The following is a 27,150-nucleotide window of genomic DNA, read 5'->3' as shown; positions in this document are numbered from 1 at the left end:
ATTCCACCCATTAACCATCGCTGTTCTGTAACTATTTCCTGCATAGGTTAATATAATGTATATTGGTGGTCATTCCGAGTTGTTCGCTCGTTGCTGATTTTCGCTATGCTGCGATTTGTTGCTAAATGCGCATGCGCATGGTACGCAGTGCGCATGCGCTAAGTTATTTAACACAAAACTTAGTAGATTTGCTGGTGTTCGTGCGACGCTTTTCTGTCGCACTGCTGATCGGTAAATGATTGACAGGAAAGGGGCGTTTCTGGGAGGTAACTGAGCATTTTCCGGGAGTGTGCTAAAAACGCAGGCGTGTCAGGGAAAAAACGCGGGAGTGTCTGGAGAAACGGGGGAGTGGCTGGCTGAACGCAGGGCGTGTTTGTGACGTCAAACCAGGAACTAAACGGACTGAGCTGATCGCAATCTAGGAGTAGGTCTGGAGCTACTCAGAAACTGCAAAGAATTATTTAGTAGCAGTTCTGCTAATCTTTCGTTCGCTATTCTGCTAAACTAAGATACACTCCCAGAGGGCGGCGGCCTAGCGTGTGCAATGCTGCTAAAAGCAGCTAGCGAGCGAACAACTCGGAATGAGGGCCATTATTTCCCCAGATCACTGGACCATTACAAACCTTGTCTGTGCATTATTTATTTATATTCGATAAAGTATATATACAATGACCCAGTCTTGATGGCTAGGAATTCTCATAGGTGTTCAGTTTGTGAACTAACGGAGCATCCTGTAGTATTCCATTCCTCTTCTCTTACTATGCTTTTAATAAATGTACAGGTAGGAAACTATGGCGTGCATGCATGTAGAGCATTTATTTACAACCCAAGCTTTCAAGACTTTATTTGGAAAGCAGATCATCCTTTACGTGTATAAGTAGTTGGCAGTGCCTCTCCCCATGCAGATATCTGAGAAATCTATAATAGGAGAGATAATAATCGGAATAGACCTGTACGTTTAGCTACCTATAAATCAATCCTTTATTCTGGAGATATTTTATGGCTCTAGCATCCTCAGTGTACGGACACTAGTCTCCATGTCACAATAGGCTTGGTGTATTATTATATACGTGTGAATGGCTCGCTGGGCTGTTCTTTTTCCTATGCATACAATATATGTCATACATTGTAACCTTGTACAACCCCCCTTCCCCCCATTCCCCATACACACATATCTTCTCTCATTCCTATTATATGTTGATGTCATCTGAAAACACACTCACTAAAATGGTAGCCTGACAAATTTTTATTTTGAGAATTAGAGCTTTTCAATATGCTGATTGATAGGCCGGGTACACACCTAAACGATATCGCCATGATTTGTCATATTGGAACAACAAAATATCTTTTAGTGTGTACGAAGGATTGCGCACCCCGCGGGTTAGATGTAATATCTTCTGGTTGGCTGTGCTGCACGGCCAATCAGAAGGTATCGTGTACGAACCCCGTGCAGTTTAATAAAGGATATAACAAGAGATCGTTCCGTCGTTCATTAAATCGCTCAGTGTATACTGGCAATCTCCGAAGGTCTGGGACAAAGGGAATTCATCCTGTCCATTGGCAAATTGACGGTTGTTTAGATGTGTACCTGGCCTTTGTTTCCCAAGGTCCTCTCTTGTTATATAATTTTTGTGTCTTTTACAATATGTTCTTGTATTACAATATTTTACATTATTGATTCCTTTTTGGAATGCTATTTCTTTTCTTTGCAAATGTTTTTTTTTTTCTTTGTCTATCACCTCTATATATAAAGAAATGTAAAATAACAAAAAATTAACAATGCACACCATACTGTAAATTATTCCGGATATTAGAAGTCACCATTCCCGGGAACTGTGTAATTGTACACTTGGCTGCAGTCACGTCATTATATGTGGTCACAACACTTCTCTGTTCCTTGTAATATCCATATAGGCTACTTTAATGCTTTAAAGTAGGGAGTGCAGTAGGGGGATCTCATAACGAATACAAAAGATTAGTTAAATGCCAATACAATTTTCAGCTGTAAACTGTTAGGGACTGATGGCTTATCGTGATATGTGTATGTTGTGGGCACTGTTAAACAGGCTGTGTTTCCAATTAGACGTCTTCAGGGATCACTCAAAGATGAAAAGAAGAAAAAATATGTGACCGGAGAGTGGTTCCAAGATGTGAAGTCTCGTCGTTTCCAGGAGGACTTACAGGGCTCTGATCTACTTAGGGCATCAATTCGGAAGAAAAGGAATCCAGCTCATCGTAAGTATCATGGATACCAACTGCGGGATGTAATAGAGGGGGTAATTCCAAGTTGATCGCAGTAGGAATTTTGTTAGCAGTTGGGCAAAACCATGTGCACTGCAGGGGAGGCAGATATAACATGTGCAGAAAGAGTTAGATTTGGGTGGGTTATTTTGTTTCTGTGCAGGGTAAATACTGGCTGCTTTATTTTTACACTGCAATTTAGATTGCAGATTGAACACACCACACCCAAATCTAACTCTCTCTGTACATGTTATATCTGCCTCCCCTGCAGTGCACATGGTTTTGCCCAACTGCTAACAAAATTCCTACTGCGATCAACTCAGAATTACCCCCAGAGTCCGAGTTCGCTGGAGGTGCGGGATGCTGGCCAATCTTGGATGGTTTTTTTAAAGGGGCAATCACTTACAAGGCAAAACCATGCCTTTTAAGTGATTGTCCCTTTAAAAAAGCGACTGAGATCGGCCACCAATCCGCACCTCCAGCGAACTCGGACTCCAGTACATCCTGCCGCAAATGTAAATACAGTAGTCCCTGAGAACAGAATCAGTTTTGCAGATTTGTCCCTGATAATGTCACTGATTCCTAAGGTTTATCAATTGACCAATACTACTAGACTTGTATGTACTTTTTCTTTTCATATTCTTAGTGTGTTCTCCGGTCATTTTATATTTAAGAGTTTAAAGTAGATCTAAATTTCAGTGTCTACAGCAAGTTTTTTAAGTGTAGTGTCAGCATTATTATGTGTACATATTCTTAGTAAAGTTCAGAAGGGCTTCACTATTTCAGTAGTTTAATTGGCTTCAGCACAGATATCTAAATTTGAGTCAGTGCGCTGGTACTTTGACATATAAACAGTCTCATACTAACTATTTCACCTCAGATACTGGCATTCCCTTACCTACTTTTTATAATAGAGCTCTGACTCTGGCCCATGATCCCAGAGTCGGAAGAGCGCTCTGCTGCGCTCATCTCTGCATATGGGAACCTCATTACTGCCGTGTACCTGATTTCTTCCAGGTTCCACCAGCCAACAAGACGGAACTTCCTGGGTAGAAATACTCAGTGTACACAATCTGAATTAGGTTTAGAGCTAAGCACTGAGAAATGTCCTTTAAAATGGATATCCAAGTTCTCTTACTGTGAATAAAACATTAAAGGGGCTGTACAACCTCCCACCCTCCATTTCTGTAAGTGCCAAACCCATTCATTTACATAAATCATGCCAAAGCCTGTACTAACAATGGCTTTATTATGTTCTATTCCTTCCATTACTTATAAAAGGTACAATTTGAGTGAAAAGGTTTGTTCCGTCTTACTTGCAGGGCAGTATATTCTGTGTCTTTAGGAAACAGGAATGGGCTGTGCTGACAAATATAATGGGAATAACGATCTAAAATATAAGGTTATTAAAGGTCTAAAAGTACTGTAGATCCAAGGCTGTATAAAAGCACAAGTTTTCAGGATAAGTCCATTAATATACTGTAGGGCACAAACCTCTGAGGTGATTTCTAATATCGCTGTTACCCAGGTTCCACGGCTTCACATTCTGGTAGATTACAATGTTGTGCGGATGGATCCTGCTTCCAGGGGAATTGTTATGGGTGCAACCCCAGAGTTCCCAGGTGGAAGTCACACTGTCACAATACACACATCTACGCTACCAATAAGCCATCAGTATTAGATTGCATGTGACTACTGTGACAAAACCCTTTACTTAGCCTAAATTATAATATTGTCAGTGTATTATACCATGTAATATCATCAGCCTTGTGGATTAGTCCAAGGAAAGTCCATGTAACAAAAATGACCACAATGGTGATATAAAGTACTTCTACCCTACACTTATAGCACTAGTGTAACAGAAAATACTATAGAACATTCATTTTTAAATAAAGACAATCACATCAAAACAGGTAAGAGGAAAAGAGGCATTGCAGATAAGCAGTATCCAACATACGAAGTCACTATGTAATAGCATATTGTCACAGTCACCACCATATAATGCAGTACTTGTAGACTGATGCCTAGGATTAGCATACAGTATTATTTGCATCTAAACTCTCATTCAAGTGACAGTTTTGTTATTTAGTGCTTTTGAAATCTCCGGTTAATTGAGTTTTATCTAAATACTGAAATGCACATAGAAATTGGTTTTAGATGTCACAGTTAGCAAATAAATAACTTCCCACTGTGATAGTGAGAAAATTGATGCGATTTCCACAATCACAAAGAATTGAGCACATTACATGAGTGACATGTAGAGCATCCAATCTTACTTGGTCATGTGATCAAATTGAAATAGCGCATTTTTTTTTTTTACCCCTTCTATCTACGCATGTTTGGGACCATTTGTAGCTCTAGAGCGATGGCTAAATTTGCTGCCAAGATGTTAAGGTTCCATTTGCGTCTATCCTGTCTGAAAAAGAAAGCATTCTCCCACCAACTCTTACATTCCCCTTTAATGTAGATACAGTAATCCAAAATGTATGGGCAGAATGATATTGTGAAAGTGAGTTCTATTTGGTAGATGTATAATCTGAAGGAGTAAAGATCTTGCCATCATGCATTGTCACCCAAAAGTCAGGGAACTCTAAGCATCAGGAGAGTGTAGGATTGAGAAGTCAATGTATAAGAAACAATAATCATGGCCCATCATCAATGTTAGAAGAAAAAATGGCTTACAGAAGACTCTTGTGTGGGTGCACTCTTGTATTTATGTAGTTATATGACTAATTATTAAAACTTAACTTTTATTAGATAATCATTTTAAGTTGAATCCACACTCTCATTTTCCACCACGGTTAATTGATAGTACAAAAAAACTTAAATGAGTATAAAGAATAAAGAATGAAAAATTATTATAAAAATTGGAAATGTTCTGGTTAGTCTATCCTTATAGACTTATAGGGAGATGTAGACACTATTGATACAATATTACATCAATTGTAGCAATAGTGATATATGTAATATCCTACATGAATCGGTATTACTTAACTGCACGGGGTGTTTTAAATTGAAATCCCTATGAAATCGACAGGTTTTCTGGGACACTGATACTTTTCTGGACATATCCCCTTCTTCAGTGGCTGTCCAGTATAATACAAACAGCCCTGCATTGTGATTCAATTGTCTGTGCCTGCATGTGGGAACAGTGGTGCAATTGGGCACTTATCACTGTCTGTGTGCTTCAGTAATAGATTTGTATTGAAGGCAGAATGTCAGAATACTGAATCTCCACACACACCCCATGGAATGGTTTCCTGGAGTGTGCATCTAAATACAAAATCTAACCCTAGTGCCTGTGCAAAAACAGGGCTTAGGGACACTAATATTTTCTGGACATACCCTTTCTCAGTGGCTGTCCATTACAATATAAACAGCCCTGCATTGTGACTCAATTGGTTTTGTGCCTGCATGTGGGAACAGTTGGTGCAAATGAGCACTTACCTTTGTCTGTGTGCTTCTGCAATTGATTTGTATTTAAGGTAGAATGTCAGAATATTGAATCTCCACACACTCCATGGTTTTCCAGTATATTACAGTATTTTGAATTACAAGAGTGTGCATCCAAATATCAAAACTGACGGTAGTGCCTATACAAAGACTCAGGTTTATACCAGATATAGGGTATATGCAATTCCGGGCGAATTGCTGCACTCTTTCGCCCGTTTTTAAATTCGACACAATTCGACCGTCGAATTCCGGCAGGTGGGTGCCGGAATTCGACATATTCAATAAAAAACGAATTCGACAGTCCCGCTGTCGAAAAACGGCCGATTTGACGGATTTTGATTAGATTTGTAAAAATGTTTAAAAAACTGTAAAAAACCCGAAATTTTTTTGCGTGGGGTCCCCCCTCCTAAGCATAACCAGCCTCGGGCTCTTTGAGCCGGTCCTGGTTGCCAAAATACGGGGGGAAAAATGACAGGGGATCCCCCGTATTTTAACAACCAGCACCGGGCTCTGCGCCTGGTCCTGGTGCAAAAAATACGGGGGACAAAAAGAGTAGGGGTCCCCCCGTATTTTTTGTACCAGAACCGGGCTCCACTAGCTGGACAGATAATGCCACATCCGGGGGACACTTTTATACCGCTCCCTGCGGCCGTGGCATTAAATACCCAACTAGTCACCCCTGGCCGGGGTACCCTGGAGGAGTGGGGACCCCTTCAATCAAGGGGTCCCCCCCCAGCCACCCAAGGGCCAGGGGTGAAGTCCGAGGCTGTCCCCCCCATCCATGGGCTGCGGATGGGGGGCTGATAGCCATGTGTAAAAATGAAAGAATATTGTTTTTTTTTGCAGAAGAACTACAAGTCCCAGCAAGCCTCCACCGCAAGCCGGTACTTGGAGAACCACAAGTACCAGTATGTGGGGGGGAAACCGGCCCGCTGGTACCTGTAGTTCTACTGCAAAAAAAAATACCCCCAAAAAAACGACAGACACCGTGAAAGTATAACTTTATTACATACATGCCGACACACATACTTACCTATGTTGACACGCCTACTCTGGCCACGTCTCCAATGTCGACGTCCGGGGTACCTGAAAATAAAATTATACTCACCTGATCCAGTGTCCGGTTCTTTTATTGTAATCCACGTACTTGGCAAAACAAAAAAACGCATTTACCCAAACCAGACGGACTGAAAGGGGTCCCATGTTTACACATGGGACCCCTTTCCCCCGAATGCAGAGACCCCCCATGACTCCTGTCACAGAAGGTCCCTTCAGCCAATGAGGAAGCGCCACGTCGTGGCACTCTCCTGATTGGCTGTATGCGCGTCGGAGCTGTCAGACGCGCAACGCACAGACCCCTCCATTATCTTCAATGGTGGGAACTTTGCGGTCAGTGGGTAACCCCACCGCTGACCGCAAAGTTCCCACCATTGAAACTAATGGAGGGAGCTGTGCGATGCGCTGTCTGCCAGCTCAGACGCGCAAAGCCAATCAGGAGAGTGCCACGAAGTGGCGCTTCCTGATTGACTGAAGGGACCTTCTGTGACAGGAGTCACTGGGGGTCTCTGCATGGGACCCCTTTCAGTCCGTCTGGTTCGGGTAAATGCGTTTTTTTGTTTTGCCAAGTATAATTTTATTTTCAGGTACCCCGGACGTCGACTTTGGAGACATGGCCAGAGTCGGCGTGTCAACATAGGTAAGTATGTGTGTCGGCATGTATGTAATAAAGTTATACTTTCACGGTGTCTGTGTCCTGTTTTTTGGGGGGTATTTTTTTTGCAGTGGAACTACAGGTACCAGCGGGCCCGTTTCCCCCCCCGCATGCTGGTACTTGTGGTTCTCCAAGTACCGACTTGCGGGGGAGGCTTGCTAGGACTTGTAGTACTTCTGCAAAAAACAATATTCTTACATTTTCAACAAGGCTATCAGTCCCCCATCCGCAGCCCATGGATGGGGGGGACAGCCTCGGGCTTCACCCCTGGCCCTTGGGTGGCTGGGGGGGGACCCCTTGATTGAAGGGGTCCCCACTCCTCCAGGGTACCCCAGCCAGGGGTGACTAGTTGGGTATTTAATGCCACGGCCGCAGGGAGCGGTATAAAAGTGTCCCCCGGCTGTGGCATTATCTGTCCAGCTAGTGGAGCTCGGTGCTGGTACAAAAAATACGGGGGACCCCTACTCTTTTTGTCCCCCGTATTTTTTGCACCAGGACCAGGCGCAGAGCCCGGTGCTGGTTGTTAAAATACGGGGGATCCCGTGTCATTTTTCCCCCCGTATTTTGGCAACCAGGACCGGCTCAAAGAGCCCGAGGCTGGTTATGCTTAGGAGGGGGGACCCCACGCATTTTTTTTTCTGATTTTTACCCCATTCCATTAAAAAATAAAATTAAAATTAAAATATTTTTTAAAAATATATAAATAATACTTGTGCCTCCTAAATAGACAAACCAAGTACCTAATCCCTTCTAATATAAATAGATATGCTATTACCAATAAAACAAACACAAAAAACCATGTTTTTAAATTTTTTTATTAGATTCCGCCAGCAAAGTGTGGCGGATTGAAAATGACGAATTTACTGTCTAAAAGCACTGTTGTCGAATTTACAATCTTCAATTGAAGTTACTTTTGTCGAAATGCCGCATTTGTACCATTGCAGAAATGTCGAATTTGTCAAATGTCGAATTTCAAAAAGTCGAATTTGGAAAGTCCGTTTTTTTGACGAAAAGTACTGTATTGCATTGTGGAATTTTTTTTTTTGCGAAAATGTCCCGTTTTCCGACATTTTCGGGAATTCGACCGCAATTGCATATACCCCATAGTTCTATCTTTGATACTGTGTATTCTATCATTTTCTTATATCCGCAGACTCTCATCTATGATTCACAGGTTAACCCTGTGCCTAACATAGACAGCAGATCTGCAACCTGTTTCTTTTTCTTTCTAAATCTTTACTAGATGCACTCTCATTGGTGAGTCGACCAATTTGTGTCTAACAATTACTACCATACCCCACCGACAGAGCCCGATCTCGTCCGATCTTGGAAGCAAAACGGTGGTGGGCTGGGTCAGTATCTGTGAGGGGGACCCCCAGAGAATACCTGGTGTTGTAATTTGTGACCCATCCCGACCATATACCAACTGCAGGATCACCACATTTTTCTCTCTCTTTTCCTTCCATTTTTCCTTTCCCGTTCTTTCTCCTCCTTTTCCTCCGCCCATCTTCTTTTTTTTCCCCTCCCCCCTTCCTTCTTCCCCTTCCCCCATAATCTGATCCCCTTTTTTTCCCATGGCTTTCTTCCCCCATATCTAGGATAAATCCCCAAAGCCCGATACATACAACCACGAGGCACTATAGAAGACACGTCCCCATGCACATGTAATTTATTAGGATTCATACTCCTAATAATATTGGTCCGGTCAACCATGACCCAATGAGGTCTTATTAAAACAAGCTCTGCTTGTGCTGGTTGGATAGGATTTGGGTGTAGAACCATAGTGTCTACATCTCCCTATAAGTCGGTAAGGATAGACTAACCAGAACATTTCCAATTTTTATAATAATTTTTCATTCTTTATTCTTTATACTCATTTAAGTGTTTTTGTTCTATCAATTAACCGTGGTGGAATATGAGAGTGTGGATTCATCTTAAAATGATTATCTAATAAAAGTTAAGTTTTAATAATTAGTCATATAACTACATAAATACAAGAGTGCACCCATACAAGAGTCTTCTGTAAGCCATTTTTTCTTCTAAGTTGCTCTCTGACTCTGGGTGCACCACCAGGCACAATCAATAGGAATTATTCCTATATATCGATGTAATTCTGGTACTATACGATATTGTCTGAACTCGACTGGTGCGGAATCACACCTTTTTCTTTTGATCCATCATCAATGTTCACAGCCACATAATTACATGGCCAAGGTAATTATTCTTACAGATATCCCTTAAGTAAATTGGCAACTTTGGCATCACATTGCTTGATATGCATTGTTTTCTAGAACAACCTCAAGGCAAGATAATAAAACCTTACTAAATACACATGTGCCTGTATGTGTTTCAAGAAAATATATTGCCGCTATCAGACTTGGGAGATGTACTAAGCAGAGATAAGAGTGAAGAAGTGAGCCAGTGGAAAAGTTGCCCATGGCGACCAAACAGCTGTTACTTCAATGCTGATTGGTTGCCATGGGCAACTTCTCCACTGGCTCACTTCTCCACTCTTTTCACTGCTTAGTACATCTCCCCCCTAGTGTATTGAGTATATTAGTATAACAAGATGAAATACCCTTTCTGTCTAGAAACTGGTGCGAATCATAGGATGAAATAACAGATAATCTGGTTATAAAATCATACATCCAAAATAATAGCAGGCAATGATCTAATTTTTATCAACAAACTCAGTGACAACTTGTGACTCTTCAGGAGATAATCAATTCTTAATTATTCAGCAGAAGAGATGAACACATTGGTAAATACCCATCCCAACTATATTGTTCAGTTCTGACCTTTTGCATTTTTGTGCTTTCACCCACAAACAGTGGCCCTTATAATAAAATATAATGTTCCCTCACTTTTGGGATTCATTTAAGCCATCAATGGGACTAATTGAAAGATTATTTTAGAAAATAAACATGAAAATGTAACTAAATGAACGTGTGATGATAAAGAAGCAGCAGGTGGGTCTTGGCACAGTGCATCTCCCCTCCAATTTTCCACATCTTTGCTTACACACAGCCACACGTTCAGCTTGCAGAGGTGTCTCCTGAGAGGAAAATATAGTTGATCACCATCATGTGCGCTAGCCAGGGCTGAACATGTAGGCTCACTGAGGAGAACCAAGGATTTGTAAATGAGGCCTACAAACACTCACTGGGGAATGTGTCCTTTGATGGGATGTTTCTTCTGTCAGTTGTATTGGAGCACAGAGGAGTCCATTTTTTGGTAATACAGGTTGAGTATCCCATATCCAAATATTCCAAAATACGGAATTTTTTGAGTGAGAGTGAGATAGTGAAACCTTTGTTTTCTGATGGCTCAATGTACACAAACATTGTTTAATACACAAAGTTATTAAAAATATTGTATTAAATGACCTTCAGGCTGTGTGTATTAGGTGTATATGAAACATACCTGAATTGTGTGAATGTACACACACTTTGTTTAATGCACAAAGTTATTCAAAATATTGGCTAAAATTACCTTCAGGCTGTGTGTATAAGGTGTATATGAAACAAATGTATTCTTTGCTTATACTTAGGTCCCATCGCCATGATATCTCATCATTATGGTATGCAATTATTCCAAAATACGGAAAAATCTGATGTCCAAAATACTTCTGGTCCCAAGCGTTTTGGATAAGGGATACTCAACCTGTAATAGCTCCACTGAGGAATCATAGTCAAAGAATAAGCGCAGAACTATAAAACAGTAGAACACAAGCCAAAATGTCATTCACAACTTTTAGCAGATAGCACAGCCCAATGGTGTTAAAATGATTTGACTCTTAAGATACCCATACACACTATTTATTTGTTTATTTATTAACAGTTTTTTATATAGCCCAGCAAATGCCGTTGCACTTTACAATTGGAAACAACAGTGATAAAATAAAACAAAACAATTGGAAACAACAGTGATTGAGCAAAACTAGGTAATAACTGACAGTAATAGAGGTAGGAAGGCCTTGCTCGCAAGCTTACAATCGATAGGGAAGTAGGCATTGATGTACAAGGATAGGTGTTATCTAGTGCATAATGGTCCACCAGATTCCAAAGGTTCTTGGTGGGCTGTATGATATATTCACACAGCACTGTTCACCGGGAGTCAGGAGGATAGGAAAGTGAAGAAAGAGAAAGTATCTCCTATATAATGGCCCAGATCTGTGGCTCTGTGACTCTTTTCCTAATGCTGGGCGTGGCTAACAGCTCTCATTGGGTTAGCGGCAGGTCTGACACCCAGCCCACAGCTGATTGGGCGACCTCGCGATGCCATTTGGCCCAGGCAGATGTCAGTCAGACCTGGCATCGAGCCGCACGCCTGCCCTGGCGACGCCCCAAAACAAAGCGAGCTGTCCATCTCTGGGCCCCGCCCACTACACAGGTATCTTCCATGCCATTGGCTGTTAGATTGTTCTCCACGGTCTGGCGATGTCGTGATTGGTCAGTCAGACACCGCTCATCTCAGGGGCGGGGGTAGGGGGGGGCAGTAAAGTGTCAGTCAGGGATGGGCTGTGGTGCCCAGTGCCGCCAGTGACATACCCAGTATTTCACGTGATGGCGGGCACCCGCTAATGGTTCAGGTTCACAGACGTCATGTGACCGGCACAGTGCCCCTCCATCTGCGTCACCAGCCCACTCTCTGAGGCCACGGAGCTTTCCCGCTACCCCGGCCGGTGATTGTCCGGCTCTCACGGCAGTCCCCGCCCCGCTTGAGCCCAGCCAGCAGGTTAGGGTGTCTCAGACACTGCCGTGTTACGATTATACGCTGCGCATTTCTCATTACCCGGTGACTTATTTATTTCTTGACACTCGCCCATCCCCCAACCGCGGCACCACCGCACCAGCCCCTCCCCCAACTTCGGCATCCCACACAACTGCACCTACACCACCTGCAGTGGCTCCGGTACCCCTCCCCCACCCGCGGTACCACCGCACCTGCGGCAACCCCACAACCGCCCATCCACCACATGCAGCACCACCACACCCACCCCTCCACCATCCGCAGCACCTCCGCAACCGCCCCTCTCCTACCCGCGGCCCACAGTGGCACAGGACTCCCCCACCCGTGGCACCCCCGCACCTGCCCCACCCCAGTAACCACCTCTCCCTTACCCACGGCGGCTCTGGCCCCCCTCCCCCACCCGCAGCACCCCTACACCCGTACCTCCACCACCTGCGGCACCCCCGCGACTCCCCCTCCCCCACCCACGGCACCCCTGTAACTGCCCCTCCCCCACCCATGACACCACCGCACCCGCCCCTCCCCCACCTTACTGCAACCCCTATCCGTAGCACCGCCGCAACCGTCCCTCCCCCACCCACGGCACCCCCTCCCCCACCTGCTGTGGCTCAGGACTCCCTTTCCCACCCGCGGTACCGCTGCACCCGCCCCACCCTCACACGCAGAACCCCTGGACTCCCTCCCCATCCGCATCTACCCCGCACCCGCTACTCCCCCAACCACAGCGTCTGCTTGGTGATTCATCGTGCCCTGTGTACGCTGTTCATGCCGTCGCAAGGGCTATGGCCCCTTAACCATCGCACCCCTTTGTCTGTGCAATATTCAACCACTCACAAAATTATGATTGGAGGTAATACGCCATATTATCAAAATATTGCACGCCCCAAGGGCGTGCAAGTGTTAAGGGGGCGTACAGTGCGGATGTCATTGGATAGGAAAGATTATGAAGGTTATGTGGGCAATTCCAGAATTTGATAAGTTTGCCTGAAGAGGTGAGTTCAGGGAACGCTTGAAGATTTGGAGACTTGCGGAGAGTATTATTGTGCGTGGAAGGGCATTCCACAGAGTGGGTGCAGCCCAAAGAAAGTCCTGCAATTGTGAATGGGAGCGAGTAATGAGTGTGGATGAGAGATGCAGATCTTGTGAAGAGCGAAGAGGTCGGGTTGGGAGATATTTTGAGATAAGCAAAGAGATATACCTTGGTGTAGTTTGGTTAATGACCTTGTGTGAGTATAAGTATTTTATATTGAATACTGTAGAATACAGGTAACCAATGGAGGGTCTGACAGAGTGGATCTGCAGACGATGAACGTCTAGCAAGGAAGATTAGCCTCGCAGTTGTATTCAGAATAGATTGTAGTTGTGAGAGTCTCTTTTTAGTAAGACCCGTAAGAAGGTCATTGCAATAATCAATGCGGGAGATAATGAGAGCATGGATTAGAGTTTTTGCAGCCCCTTGTGTAAAGTATGGTTATATTTTGGATATGTTTTTTAGATGCATGTAGCAAGATTTAGAGACAGATTGAATGTGGGGAACATAGGACAGTTCAGAGTCAAGGATGACACCCAGGTAGCGAGTTTGTGGAGTAGGATTGATTGTCGAGTTTATCAACAGTTATAGAGATATTGGGTTGGTAACCACTATTGGTCAGTGAAAATATAATTTTGTTTTTGGAAATTTTAAGTTTGAGGTGGCGAGATGACATTCAAGATGAAGTAGCATGGAACAATACAGATGGTAACAAATCTAGTGAGGATAGGTAGATTTGAGTAGAGATGATACCGAAATACAAAAGAGCTGATTAGTTTGCCAAGAGATATGGTATACATTTAGAAAAGTAGCGGACCTATGACTGAGCCTTGCAGTACTCCAACTGATAGGAGTAGCGAAGATTAGGTGGATTCAGAGAAGAAGACTCTGAAAGAGTGATTAGATAGGTAGGATGAGAACCAAGAAAGGGATGTGTCCTGAAGACCTAGGGATTGTAGTGTTTGTATGTGAAGACAGTGGTCAACAGTGTCAAAAGCAGCAGAGAGATCTAGAAGAATAAGAAGTCATTCACTACTTTAATTAGTGCTCTCTGTGGAGTGTGGGGAACAAAAGCTTGATTGACATGGATCCAGTAAGTTCTGTCAGTTAAGAAAGTATGTGAGGCGAGTGTAGACAAGTCTCTCAACTTACTTGGAGAGGCATGGTAGCTGAGAGATGGGACGGTAGATTGAGACAGAGTTAGGGTCAGAATTTAGTTTTTTCAGAATTGGAGTGATCACTGCATGCTTGAATAGTGAAGGAAATATACCAGTAGAGAGAGAGAGAATTACAGATTTTACTTAAGTTTGGGATGATCACAGGAGACAGACAGACCTTTACATATTTGTGAGGGTATAGGATCAAGAGGAGCGGTAGTAAAGTAGGAGGGTGAGAAGAGTGTTGATACTTCATCTTTATTTGTGGGATGAAAAGAAGTGAAAGTGCCAGAGGGTTCAGGTATGGAAATGAAGAGGGTGCTGAGGAAGAGCATACCATTTCAACTCTTCTCGGATCTTATAAATCTTGTCCTTGAAGTAGGAAGCTAGATCTTGCAAATTGATAGTAGCTGGTGGGCTGTTTGTGTGCGGGAGGGACTGGTGCGGGGGTGCCGCGGGTGGGGGAGGGGGTCCGGAGCCGCCGCGGGTAAGGGAGGGGCGGTTGCCTGGTTGCGCGGTAGGATGTGGGCCGGGTGTGGGGGTGCAGCGGGTGGGGGAAGGAGTCCCGAGCCAGCGCGGTTGGGGGAAGGGGTGCCGCGGGTAAGGGAGGGCCAGGTGCAGGAGCGGTTCCAGAGCGGGTGTGGGAGGGGCAGTTGCGGGGGTGCTGCAGGTGGTGGGGAAGGGGTGGGTGCAGTGGTGCTGCGGTTGGGGGATGGGCAAGTTGCGGGGGTGCCGTGGTTGGGGGAGGGGGACCGCGTCACTGCGGAAGCGCGCTGCCATTGGTCGCTTTGGATGTCAGTCAGCCACGCGGCCGCCACGGGTCATTTAAGTTGAGTGTCAGGAAATAAATAAGTCTCCGGGAAATTAGAAATGCGCAGCGGGCTCGAGGGGGGCGGGGACTGCCGTGAGTGACGTGCACAACGGCCAATCACCGGCTGGGGTAGCGGGAAAGCTCCGTGGCCTCAGAGAGTGGGCTGGTAATGCAGACGGAGGGGCATGGTGCCGGACACTTGACGTCGGTGAACATGAACCATTAACGGATGCCCGCTGTCATGTGTAATACTGAGTGTGTCACTGGCGGCACTGGGCACCCCAGCCAATCCTTGACTGACACATTACTGCCTCCCTGCCCCTGAGATGAGCGACGTCTCGACTGACCAATCACGACATCACCAAACCATAGAGACCGATCTAACAGCCAATGGCGTGGAAGATACCTGTGTAGTAGGCGGACAGCTCGCTTTGGGGCTTCGCCAGGGCAGGCATGCGGCTCGATGCCAGGTCTGACTGACAGCTGCCTGGGCCAATGGTATCGCTGTAGGCTGGGTGTCAGACCTGCCGCTAACCCAATGAGAGCTTCTAGCCACGACCAGCATTAGGAAATTAGTCACAGAGTCACAGATCTGGGCCATTATATAGGAGATTATCAATAGGTTTTGCTGTCTCACCTAGGCAATATTCGGTACAATCGGATAGGATTTTCTTATGACTAATATACCTCCTAACATTCTTGTTCACAGATGCGGCATGGCTTCATGGGAATGACTCGATTGTAAGCCATGCCTCTCGTTGAGGGGGCATACCCAGTGCTCTGACCTGCTGGCATTCCCCCAGCACCTCTGTGTCCCATGAATAGATGCTGTGCGCATGCAGAGCAGTGAGAGACAGGAGCCTACAATCTGCCCCCCCACCACAGGAAAGTCCGGTCTGCGGGTGGGACAGGACAATTGGGAGGAATGTAATATTGGCAGTAACCACAAACATTTCTGTACGTTAACAATTCAGTTGATATTTCTGTGGTTGCAACAGCTGGAAAAGAAAAAAAAAAAGAGTAAATTAAAAGTTTGGTTTTAAAATCTACAACCAATAGGAAACCTTATCTATTCTACATAAAACTATTTACCTTTAATTTGTTTGTATACCGTTTGGGTGTTTCCCTTAGTTACACAGCATTTACATAACATGTTTTAGCTAATGCTGTACACTCAATGACAAATTGTCCATAGACAGACTCTTGTCAGGAGTGCCAGTTTTTCATTACCCGTGATAACTCCCAGTTCAGTAGCACAAACTGGGACTGTGCCAGAGCATACTGTACAGCAGCTTTCTGGTTTATTATAGTTGTTGGTCTCCTCCTATGTTTTCCCATATCATATGACTGACTTTACAAAACAGGAAGTGGTAAAACCAAAGTCCTGGAGTGGATTAGCTTCGGTGGCTACGTGTGTCAGATAATGGGTGTGCTGACGTGAGCCTGACAATATGATGACATATGCAGCCTGACAACCCGTTTTAAGGTGCTTACAGAGAATACACAGGGGTATATTTATTAAGCTCCCGATTTTGACCGATTTGCTGTTTTTTCTTCAAAGTGTCATCTCCGGAATTTACTAAACTAAAATCTCGGCAGTGATGAGGGCATTCGTATTTTTTTGGAAGTCAAAGGAAAAAAATACGAATGAATACACCATCGATCAAATACGCCTGTTATTTCATACAACTCGGTAATTTACTAAAAATTCTATTTCACAAACACTGCCGGCAATAGCCAAACACTGCCGTGAAAAAATACAATTCGTAAAAAAAAGCAGTTTTAAAATAGACCTGCTTTTTTTTACCGTGTTCTGATAGTCATGCACGGATCCATGAGATCCGTGCATGTTTATCAGTGGGAAGGGGTGGGAAACTGTTCAAAATGTAATAAAAAAAAAAGCGTGGGGTCCCCCCTCCTAAGCAAAACCAGCCTCGGGCTCTTTGAGCCGGTCTTGGTTGTAAAAATATGGGGGAAAAATGACTGGGGTTCCCCCATATTTGAACAACCAGCACCGGGCTCTGCGTCCGGTCCTGGTGCAAAAAATACGGGGGACAAAAAACGTAGGGGTCCCCTGTATTTTTTGAACCAGCACGGGCTCCACTAGTCAGAGAGATAATGCCACAGCCGGGGGACACTTTTATATCGGTCCCTGCGGCCCTGGCATTAAATCACTAACTAGTCACCCCTGGCCGGGGTACCCTGGAGGAGTGGGGACCCCTTAAATCAAGGGGTGTCCCCCCCCTCCAGCCACCCAAGGGCCAGGGGTGAAGCCCGAGGCTGTCCCCCCCATCCAAGGGCTGCGGATGGGGGGTTGATAGCCTTGTGTAAAAATAAGAATATTGTTTTTTGTAGCAGTAGTACAAGTCCCAGCAAGCCTCCCCCGCAAGCTGGTACTTGGAGAACCACAAGTACCAGCATGCGGTGGAAAAACGGGCCCGCTGGTACCTGTAGTACTACTACAAAAAAATACCCAAATAAAAACAGAACTCACACACCTTGAAAGTAAAACTTTATTACATACGTGCACATCTACATTCACACATACTTACCTATGTTCACACGAGGGTCGGTCCACTTCTCCAAGTAGAATCCATGGGGTACCTGTGAATAAAATTATACTCACAAAAATCCAGTGTAGATCGGTCCTCTTTTGATCTTGTAATCTACGTACTTGGCAAAAAAAAAAACGAAAAAAACCCAAACCACGCACTGAAAGGGGTCCCATGTTTACACATGGGACCCTTTTCCCCGACTGCCGAGACCCCCCGTGACTCCTGTCACAGAGGGTCCCTTCAGCCAATCAGGGAGCGCCACGTTGTGGCACTCTCCTGATTGGCTGTGCGCTCTTCAGTGACGGCATTATGAGGTACCACGCAGCGGGCGAGAACGCACGCTGCCATGCTCCCGTTTCACAGGCACTGCAGGGTGCAGAGCGTGGGGGGAGGGGGGGGGGGAGGGGGCTGTGAGGGGGCGGGGGGCGCCCTGGGCAGCATGTATAATTCCTCTTTTTTGCCTGGCAGAAGGGGACATTAGTGCCTAGGCACTGTCATACCCCCGCCAGAGACATTAATTATTTATTTAAGAGCGGGAAGAAGCGCGCCATTACGGGGGCGGGACTTCCTCACTCGGCCAGCACAGCTCAGCGCCATTTTCTCCTACATAGCGGAGACGCTGGTCCTCCTTCACTGCTGACACAAGTCTCAGGGTGCTAAAAAAAGGGGGGGGGGCACAGTGTAATTTGGGCAGGGTATTTCAGATAAAGCGCTACAAGTCTGTTATCATGAGTCTATTCACATATGATTGCGCTGAGTTGTGAGCTGGCAAAAATCCTCTCTGTGTCCATCGGACAGTCTTACTGTGGGTCTGTCTCATATAAGCCGGTGTGTCTGTTGGTGTTTGATACATGTGTGTCGACATGTCTGAGGCTGAGTGCTCTTCCCAGGAGGAAGCTATATTAGGGACACAGACGTATGAGGGGGTGACCGTGTCGGCACCGCCGACTCCTGCTGGGTGAATGTCTTGAATGCAAATATGGAGCATATCAGTAAGAGATTAGAAATGTTACATACTGATTCCGACACGGACACGAATTCCAGTGTCCACTATAGTGATTCCAGTTTAGATCCAAAATTGGAAAAGAGCATTCAGTACATGATTAACATATTCAGTACATGAATAACATAAAATGTTATCTTGCCCAGTTGCTACTCCCTGATACCGACACGGATACTGATTCCTGTGTGGACCAGATTGTTTCCTGATTAGATCCAATTTTGTGCAATTCAGGACGTATTAACGTCACGGAGAACCCTGCTGTTCCTGACGGAGGGTCTATATATGTATGTGGATTAATATATGTTTATATGTATATAGTATGTATATGTATGTATAGATATATACGGATAGCAAATCTCAGGTACTGAGCACTCTGTTTGAAAAAGAATCCTGGTGGCTTCCGATGGTTATTCGTTCCCGCCGCGGACAGAATAAAGTGTGAGTCACGCCCTGCTCTGCATGGGACCATGTCACAAATCCAGTGGATCGTACACAGGAAGGTACGCTATATCCTAGCTATGTAACCACGGGTACCTTACTTAGACCTGCCATGGCAGGCGCATGGGTGAGTAGTAGTGTTCAAAAATGATAGGATACCTTGTCGTCCGATATAGGTACCCTGGAGGGAGAGGAGATACTCCTTATGTTGGGTCATATCAAGGACGCTGCACAATGCTTACGTGAGACTGCAGGGGAATTGGACTCTTGGATTCACAGGCCATTTCTATAGCGGTCTCGGCTAAGCGGTCGTTATGCATTCACCAGTGGAATGCTGATGCTGACTCCAAGAAGAAATGGAGCCTCTTCCCTATGAAGGAGAAGCCTTGTTTGGTGATGGCCTAGTTGTTTGATCTCAGCAACGGCCGCAGGTAAGTCAACCTTCGGGCCCTATGGTCAAGCACAACAAATGAAGACACATCATTATCGGATGCCGTCATCTCGACCCAATAGTTGCACAAGAAGTTAGATTCCCTTTTCTTTGCAGGTTTAGTAAAGGGAAGTGGGGAGAGGTCCGCAGTCTCTTCCAGATCACAGGTGCAGAAACCATCCTCTGCGTCCGCCGAATCCACCGCATACCGCTGGGGCTCTCTTGCAGGAGTCCAAAAAAAAAAAATCTTCAGTCAGTTCTGGATTTATTCGGAAAACTGGCAGTTTTCGAGACGTTTCCCCTCAACGATTTTTCAAATCGGCCTTACAGTTCTCCGACGAACAGGGATGTAGTATGCGACGCAATACAAAAATTGTGTCTGAATCATGTCATTGTCCTGGTTCCCCCGTCACAACAGGGTGAAGCCGTTTAATCAAGCCTTTTTCGTGGTCCTGAGACCGGACAAAGGCCAATCCTAAACGGAAATTTCTACCAAAAAAAACCTCGAATTTAAGATGGAATCTCTCAGGACAGTGATGTCCAGTCTGGTGGAAAGAGGTTTCATTGTTTCGGTAGACATAAAGGATGCCTACTTACAGATTTCCATTTTCCTCGGCGTCACTGAGGTTTGCAATTCAGAATTGTCATTGCCAGTTTCAGGCGTTGCCGTTTGGTCTGTCCACGGCTCCGAGGATTTTCACCGACATAATGGTGGGAATGATGGTTCTACTTCAAAAGCATGGAGTCACGATTATCCCGTACTTGGACGATCTACTGATAAGGGCGAGATCCAGGGACCAGTTGGTGCAAAACATTGCACTATCCCTGACAGTTCTTCAACAACATGGTTGGCTCCTAAACTTGCCAAAAGCAGAGTTAATTCCAACAACGCGGCTGTCGTTTTTTGGGAAGGATACTGTTCACAGAACTACAGAGTTTTTCTTCCAGGGAAAAAGGCTCTGGAACTTCAGAGCCTGGTCAAACATGTTCTGAAACCAGCAAAAGTGTCAATCTATCAAATACATTCGGTTGCTGGGAAAGATGGTTGCGGCCTACGAGGCCATTCAGTTGGCAGATTTCATGCCAGAGTGTTCCAGTGGGACCTGTTGGACAAGTGGTCCGGATCCCACCTACACATGCACCGAAGGATTATCCTGTCTTCTGGGACCAGAATATCGCTCTTGTGGTGGCTACACAGCTCTCACCTCTTAGAGGGGCGCAGGTTCGGGATCCAGGACTGGATCTTGGTAGCCACGGATGCAAGCCTTAGAGGCTGGGGTGCAGTCACACGGAGGAAAATCTTCCAAGGAAGATGGTCAAGTCAAGAAACTTGTCTCCACATAAACGTTCTGGAGTTAAGGGCCATTTACAACGGCCTTCTGCAAGCGGAACGTCTTCTTCGCGATCTGCCCGTGTTGATCCAGTCGGACGATGTAACAGCAGTGGCGTACATAAACCGCCAAGGTGGAACAAAAAGCAGAGCGGCGATGGCAGAAGCCACAAAGGTCCTCCGCGGGGCGGAAAGACAAACAAACGCTCTGTCTGCAATCTTCATTCCAGGAACTTCTTCAGCAGACGCGATCTCCATCCAGGAGAGTGGGGCCTCCACCAAGAGGTCTTCGCTGAGGTGACAAGTCGTTGGGGAGTTTCCTCAAGTAGACGTGATGGCATCTCGCCTCAACAAGAAGATTCAGGGATATTGTTCCAGGTCGAGAGACCCTCAAGCAATAGCAGTGGATGCACTGGTGACACCGTGGGTGTTTCAGTCGGTGTATGGATTCTCTCCATTTCCTCTCATTCCAAAAGTTCTAAAAATCATAAGAAGAACAAAGATTTGAGCAATCCTCAGGGTCCCAGAATGGCCAAGGAGGGCTTGATATCCAGATCTTTTGGAATTACTCAATGGAGATCCCTGCCCTCTTCCTCTGCGCGAGGACCTACTACGGCAGGGGCCGTGCGTGTATCAAGGCTTACCATGGCTACGTTTGACGGCTTGGCTATTGAGCACAAAATCCTAGCCATGAGGGTATTCCCAGTGAAATCATTACCACACTTATTCAAGCCAGAAAAAGGGTAATGTCTAAACATTACCACCGTAGTTGGAGAAAATATGTTCTTGGTGTGAATCCAAGAAGACTCCTACGGAAGAGTTTCAGCTAGGATGTTTCTCCATTTTCTACAAGCAGGTGTGGATGTGGGCCTAAAATTGGGCTCAATTAAGGTACAGATTTCAGCCTTATCGGTTTCTTTCAGAAACAATTGGCCTTCCTTCCAAGGTTCAGATTTTTGGGAAGGGCATGTTGCACATCCAACCTCCATTTGTGCCTCCTGTGGCACCTTAATGTGGTGTTGCAGTTCCTTCCATCACACTGGTTTGCACCTTTACAGAAGGTGGAGTTGAAGTTCCCCACTTGAAAAGTGGTCATCCTGTTGGCCTTGGCTTCTGCAAAGGCGAGTGTCTGAGTTAGCGTTCTTGTCTCACAAGAGCCTTATTTGATCTTCCATGAAGATATAGCAGAATTGAGGACACGTCGACAATTTCTGCCGAAGGTGGTTTCATCTTTCCACATGTACCAACCTAGTGTGGTGCCTGTGGCCACTGACGCCTTCGTTGAGTCAAAGTTTCGAGATGGTCGGAGCTTTGAAGATTTATGTCGCCAGACCGGCTCAGATTAGGAAAACAGAGGCTCTGTTTGTCCGGTTTGCTCCCAACAAGTTGGGGTGTCCTGCTTCCAAGCAGACTATTGCACGCTGGATCTGTGGTACGATTCAGCATGCTCATTCCACGACTGGATTGCCGTTACCGAAATCGTGAGGGCCCATTCTACTAGAATGGTGGGCTTGTCCTGGGCGGCTGCCGGAGGGGTCTCGACATTGCAACTTTGCCGAGCAGCTACTTGGCAAACACTTTTGCTAAGTTTTACAAGTTTGGTACCTTGGCTGATGATGACATCAGGTTTGGTCATTCGGTACTGCAGAGTCATTCGCACTCTCCCGCCCGTTCTAGAGCTTTGGTATAACCCCATGGTTCTGAATGTGACCCCAGTATCCTCTAGGACGTATGAGAAAGTAGGATTTTAATACCTACCGGTAAATCCTTTTCTCTTAGTCCGTAGAGGATGCTGGGCGCCCGTCCCAGTGCGTACTGTTTCTGCAGTTATTACTTGTGGCTACACACATGTTGTGTTGCGGTTCTTGTCAGCATGTTTCTGCAATCGTTCATGCCGTTGGCTTGTATTCTGTTGAATGCCACGTTCTGCGGCATCCTTGAGGTGTGAGCTGGAAGAGGCTCACCGTGGTTTAACAATAAATCCTTTCCTCGAAATGTCCGTCTCCCTGGGCACAGTTCCTATAACTGGAGTCTGGAGGAGGGGCATAGAGGGAGGAGCCAGTTCACACCCTTTGAAAGTCTTAACGTGCTCATGTCTCCTGCGGATCCCGTCTATACTCCATGGTTCTGAATGTGACCCCAGCATCCTCTACGGACTAAGAGAAAAAGATTTACCGGTAGGTATTAAAATCCTATTAAACACAGCCTGTAACATGGCAGTTAGGATCACGAGGAACGCCAAGTGTTTTATAATGGTGTTATCTTTATGCTATGCAATATAAACATGATAATTGGCCTCATTATAAATCATATACATATACATATACATTTCTTTTAGAATAAATAGGCAGATATGTTTCATTTTTCTAAAATAGACGCCAGAGTGAGTAGTTGTACATTGCCAGATAACATGATAAAACAGCTTTTCTATATAAGGCATAGCCAGATTAAGGGGGGAAGGGGTGCAGGGTATACTCTACCCCGGGCCCCACGGCCAGAGGACACTGAAATAACTAGCTCTCCCTCTTGTGCAGCAGAACCAGGCATCCAGAATGTGAGCAGAATAGTATGCAGTGCAGGCAGAGACACAGGAGTTTCAGGTATCATGAGTTACTGATGGAGCTTCCTGACTAGAGGAGAGATAGAAGGGCAGAGAGACCTGTAAGTGACAGAGATCTCAGCTTCTCCTTCCTGTCTGGGTGCTTGGGTCCTGTGTAACCTGTTATCTAATGAGGGTCTAGAGAGAGACCTCCTGAGTCCTATCCCAGTGTGTAAGTACTACAGACGCTACTGCTATTCTTGCATGTGACAAGATAAATTATAGATGTATTTTAAGGTTGTTTAAGTTCTTTGTTCTACCACAAGAAACGTTATAAAATAGTTGTCTCTCAGTTAGGTGGAGCGATAAACAGTATCCAGACATTATTAACTAAGCTTAAATCTTAATATACACCATTGATTTAAATTTAATATACACAATCCATATATCTCAACATGACCCATTCCAGGACCAACAACATGCTTTCTACCTGGACTTCCTTCTTAAGTTATGATTGCAATCACCTGTGTTGAAATACCTTTCTTATCAATTAAACAATTCAACACAGTTGGTATCAATCATACTGTATTATAAGAGGGAAGTCCAGGTAGAGAGCATTCTATAGCTTCTGAAATCAGTTATATTGGGAGGTCTGCATAATCTAATATATGCCCCCTTTCCACCAGGCCCCCTTGTTTTAAGTGCTCCGGGCACCCCCAAGGCTTAATCCAGTCCTGATATAAGATAGACAGTAGTAATTGCTTGGGAGTGGGGGGCATGTTTACTATTTTAAAGAAAGTTCCTTTGCAGCTATTTATTGCAATGTCTATTTGAGTATTTATCTCAGCCATCATAAGTCACCTAAGGCAGGTACCCACTTAGCGAGAAAGTAAACAACATCGCTCATTTTAATCCTTCTTGAGCTGCGTCATTTACTATATCGCCCAGTGTGTTTGCCGCCATCGAGCGATACGCGGCCCCACGGATCAACAACGACCCTTGTTCTCGGCCGTGCATGCAGCTCAAATCGGCATGCTCCAGCTAGCCACGGCATGACGTCACTGTGTGATATCGCACACTGTGTATGCCCACTGCCGGGCGGCCTGGCCCAGGAGGAGAAACACTAGGCAACGTCGCTCACCGAGCACATCACCTAGTGAGTACCCACCTTTACTGTACTTCTTTATTTCATACTGTATATTGGCCAAACTGATGCTGATATAGGATGAGAAGCTTAGTTGACAAATCATCCTGTCAATAGCTTTGTGATATATCACCTCTTATCCATGTGTGTAATTTCATCAGTTTCCATTCTTTTTTGTAACATTTTATTAAAGCATTCTAAAAACAAGAAAGACAAAAAGTACAGCAAGATAGAAATAATAGAAAACATGATGAGGGCAAATGTGTAGTCATTAAACAAATCAAGCAGAATGAAATGTAGTTTTTCAGTTAACACAAAAATGAAACCAAAGGGGGTGAATGTACAAAAAGGACAGAGAGAGAGAGAGAGAGAGAGAAGGAAAGGAGGGGAATTAGGAGACAAACATTCTGATGTCTTCTGCAGAAGAGGATGACATGTTAATCAATAGGGATAGAATACTGAATGTAAGTATAACCAAGGGGAGACAGGAGGGCAATCATCAATTCAGCTGATGTAACAAAAACCATTGCTACTATTAGATAGAATATAGGGGGTAATTCCAAGTTGATTGCAGCAGGAATTTTGTTAACAATTGGACAAAACCATGTGCACTGCAGGGGAGGCAGATTTAACATGTGCAGAGAGAGTTAGATTTGGGTGTGGTGTGTTCAATCTGCAATCTAAATTGCAGTGTAAAAATAAAGCAGCCAGTATTTACCCTGCACAGAAACAAAATAACCCACCCAAATCTAACTCTCTCTGCACATGTTATATCTGCCACCCTGCAGTGCACATGGTTTTGGCCAACTGCTGAAAAAAAATCCTGCTGCGATCAACTCAGAATTACCCCCATTAACTGGAAGCACTAGGGTGTATGGTTCTCACGTTTTGTAACAATTGTCTAGCCCTTTTTCTACATTGGTAAGTGCACTCTGTTTATCAAAGTAGATGAGGTCTAGGAGTTACACCTTAAGCTCGTTTATGGAGGAGGCAGATTTAATTATTCATTTACTCAAAAGGCCTTTTTTTGGTAGTAGTGACTATAAGTGTATGAAAGAGTATGAGATATTTGATGTTAGAGCTGGAGAGCCATATATTAAAATGGCCAAACAAGGTTAGAAAAGGACCTCTAACAGCATGGGTCTTCAACCCTCAGTTATAGCATGCCTTAATAGCAATAGTGTGGCAGTGACCGGTTTTAAGGAGTGTCCAGGAAAACGCATGAGGGACCAGGCGTTTAGGAGGGAGGGATTCTGACGTCAGCTCCGGCCCCAATCATTGCAGCAGCAGAGTAAGTCCTGGGCTGAGCAGAAACTGCACAAACTTATGTTTGTGCAGTTCTGCTACAAATGCAGTCGCACAACTACACACATCCAATTCCCTCTTCCTGTAGGCAGCGACTACCTGATCGCAGGGATTCAAAAAATGCACCCTAACGATCAGGTCTGAATTACCCCCTTAGGCAGAGTGGTAACCTGTGAGAACCTGGGGCTGATCAACTCTGGCTCACTTGTGTTATTCTGAATGCCTGTTGTTCACAGTGCTCACACAACTAGCCTCAATACGCCATGTGATGCAAGACACCTGGTGCGAGTGAGCTGACAGGTCCTGTGCGACTCTGCTAGCGCTGGGCGTCTTTTTAGTGTCTTCTTACCCGCAATGTGATGCCACTGAGTCTGTATACTGAGAAATTGGTTTGGAAAAAAGCCATGGCCGGATTTGTGTACACAGATATACAAGCATCACATAACAAATGAATCAGCCTAGTCTCCTGATGCATCCTAGTCGCATTGTGACTAAGATGCAATTTCGGGTAAAAGGATGTGAAAAGACACCTGGCACTAGCAGAGTTGCACGGGACCTGGCACGATGAGTGTGGCTGTTTGGTGTGACTTCAGCAAATATCTGTACCACTGCTACATCTGCTGGAGAATCTGGGATGGTACAACATCAGCGTATGACTTTATGAGATGCTTGATTTAGGGGCCCATTTATCAAGGATTGCATATTACATGCGATCTGGGCGGGATCTTACCACCTAGGTTCGCATTGCAATATGTGATCCTATCGGCGGCATCAGTAGCGGATCTTGCCACGGGCAAGCAGGACTTTTGCCCGGGGCGCCGCCTTCCGGAGGGCGCCGGCGCCATCCGGAGGGCGCCGCACCATAGCAGGATCCGCTACTGTGTCCCCCGCTGCCGCTGTGTCCCCCGCTGTGAAGGGAACTAGACGCTACCCGTCTAGTTTCCCTTCGTGGAGAGGACCTTTGCTGTGCAGAGCGCGATGATGTCATCGCGCACCGCACAGCATTGTGGGACTGGCACAGACGCTAGGGGTCATAATTGACCTCTAGTGTCTATGCTGTGCTATGGGAGAGACGTCATGACGTCTCTCCCATAGATCCGAGGAGAGGAGCGGCGCCGGCGGAGGTCTGCAGCGGTCGGGAATCAGGAGCGGGGATAGTAAGTATTTATTTATTTATTTATTTCAGCGGCGCTACTCTACAGGGGGCACAAATGGGGGCGTAACTGACCACGCCACAGTAGAAAGCCACGC

The 27,150-nt window shown here is 45.3% G+C and overlaps 1 protein-coding gene and 1 pseudogene across 4 annotated transcripts in view; both read left to right on the top strand.

Moving 5' to 3' along the window:
- LOC134948964 (synaptotagmin-like protein 4) overlaps positions 1 to 27,150 on the top strand; it is a 354,237-nt gene that overhangs the window by 207,785 nt on the left and 119,302 nt on the right. For 2 of the 4 annotated variants that reach the window (XM_063937274.1, XM_063937275.1), the window contains exon 3: positions 2,084 to 2,235. In XM_063937274.1, the coding sequence (XP_063793344.1) occupies positions 2,084 to 2,235 (152 nt within the window). Of the gene's footprint in view, positions 1 to 2,083; positions 2,236 to 24,287; positions 24,607 to 25,448; positions 25,516 to 27,150 lie in introns of those variants that run through there. The other 2 variants (XM_063937277.1, XM_063937276.1) reach the window with 2 other exon arrangements.
- LOC134950015 (5S ribosomal RNA) lies at positions 8,688 to 8,806 on the top strand (annotated as a pseudogene).

Source organism: Pseudophryne corroboree, chromosome 8 (assembly GCF_028390025.1).
Source record: "Pseudophryne corroboree isolate aPseCor3 chromosome 8, aPseCor3.hap2, whole genome shotgun sequence".
In the NCBI taxonomy this organism is placed as follows: Eukaryota; Metazoa; Chordata; class Amphibia; order Anura; family Myobatrachidae; genus Pseudophryne; species Pseudophryne corroboree.
This window is presented reverse-complemented; position numbering and strand designations above follow the sequence as displayed.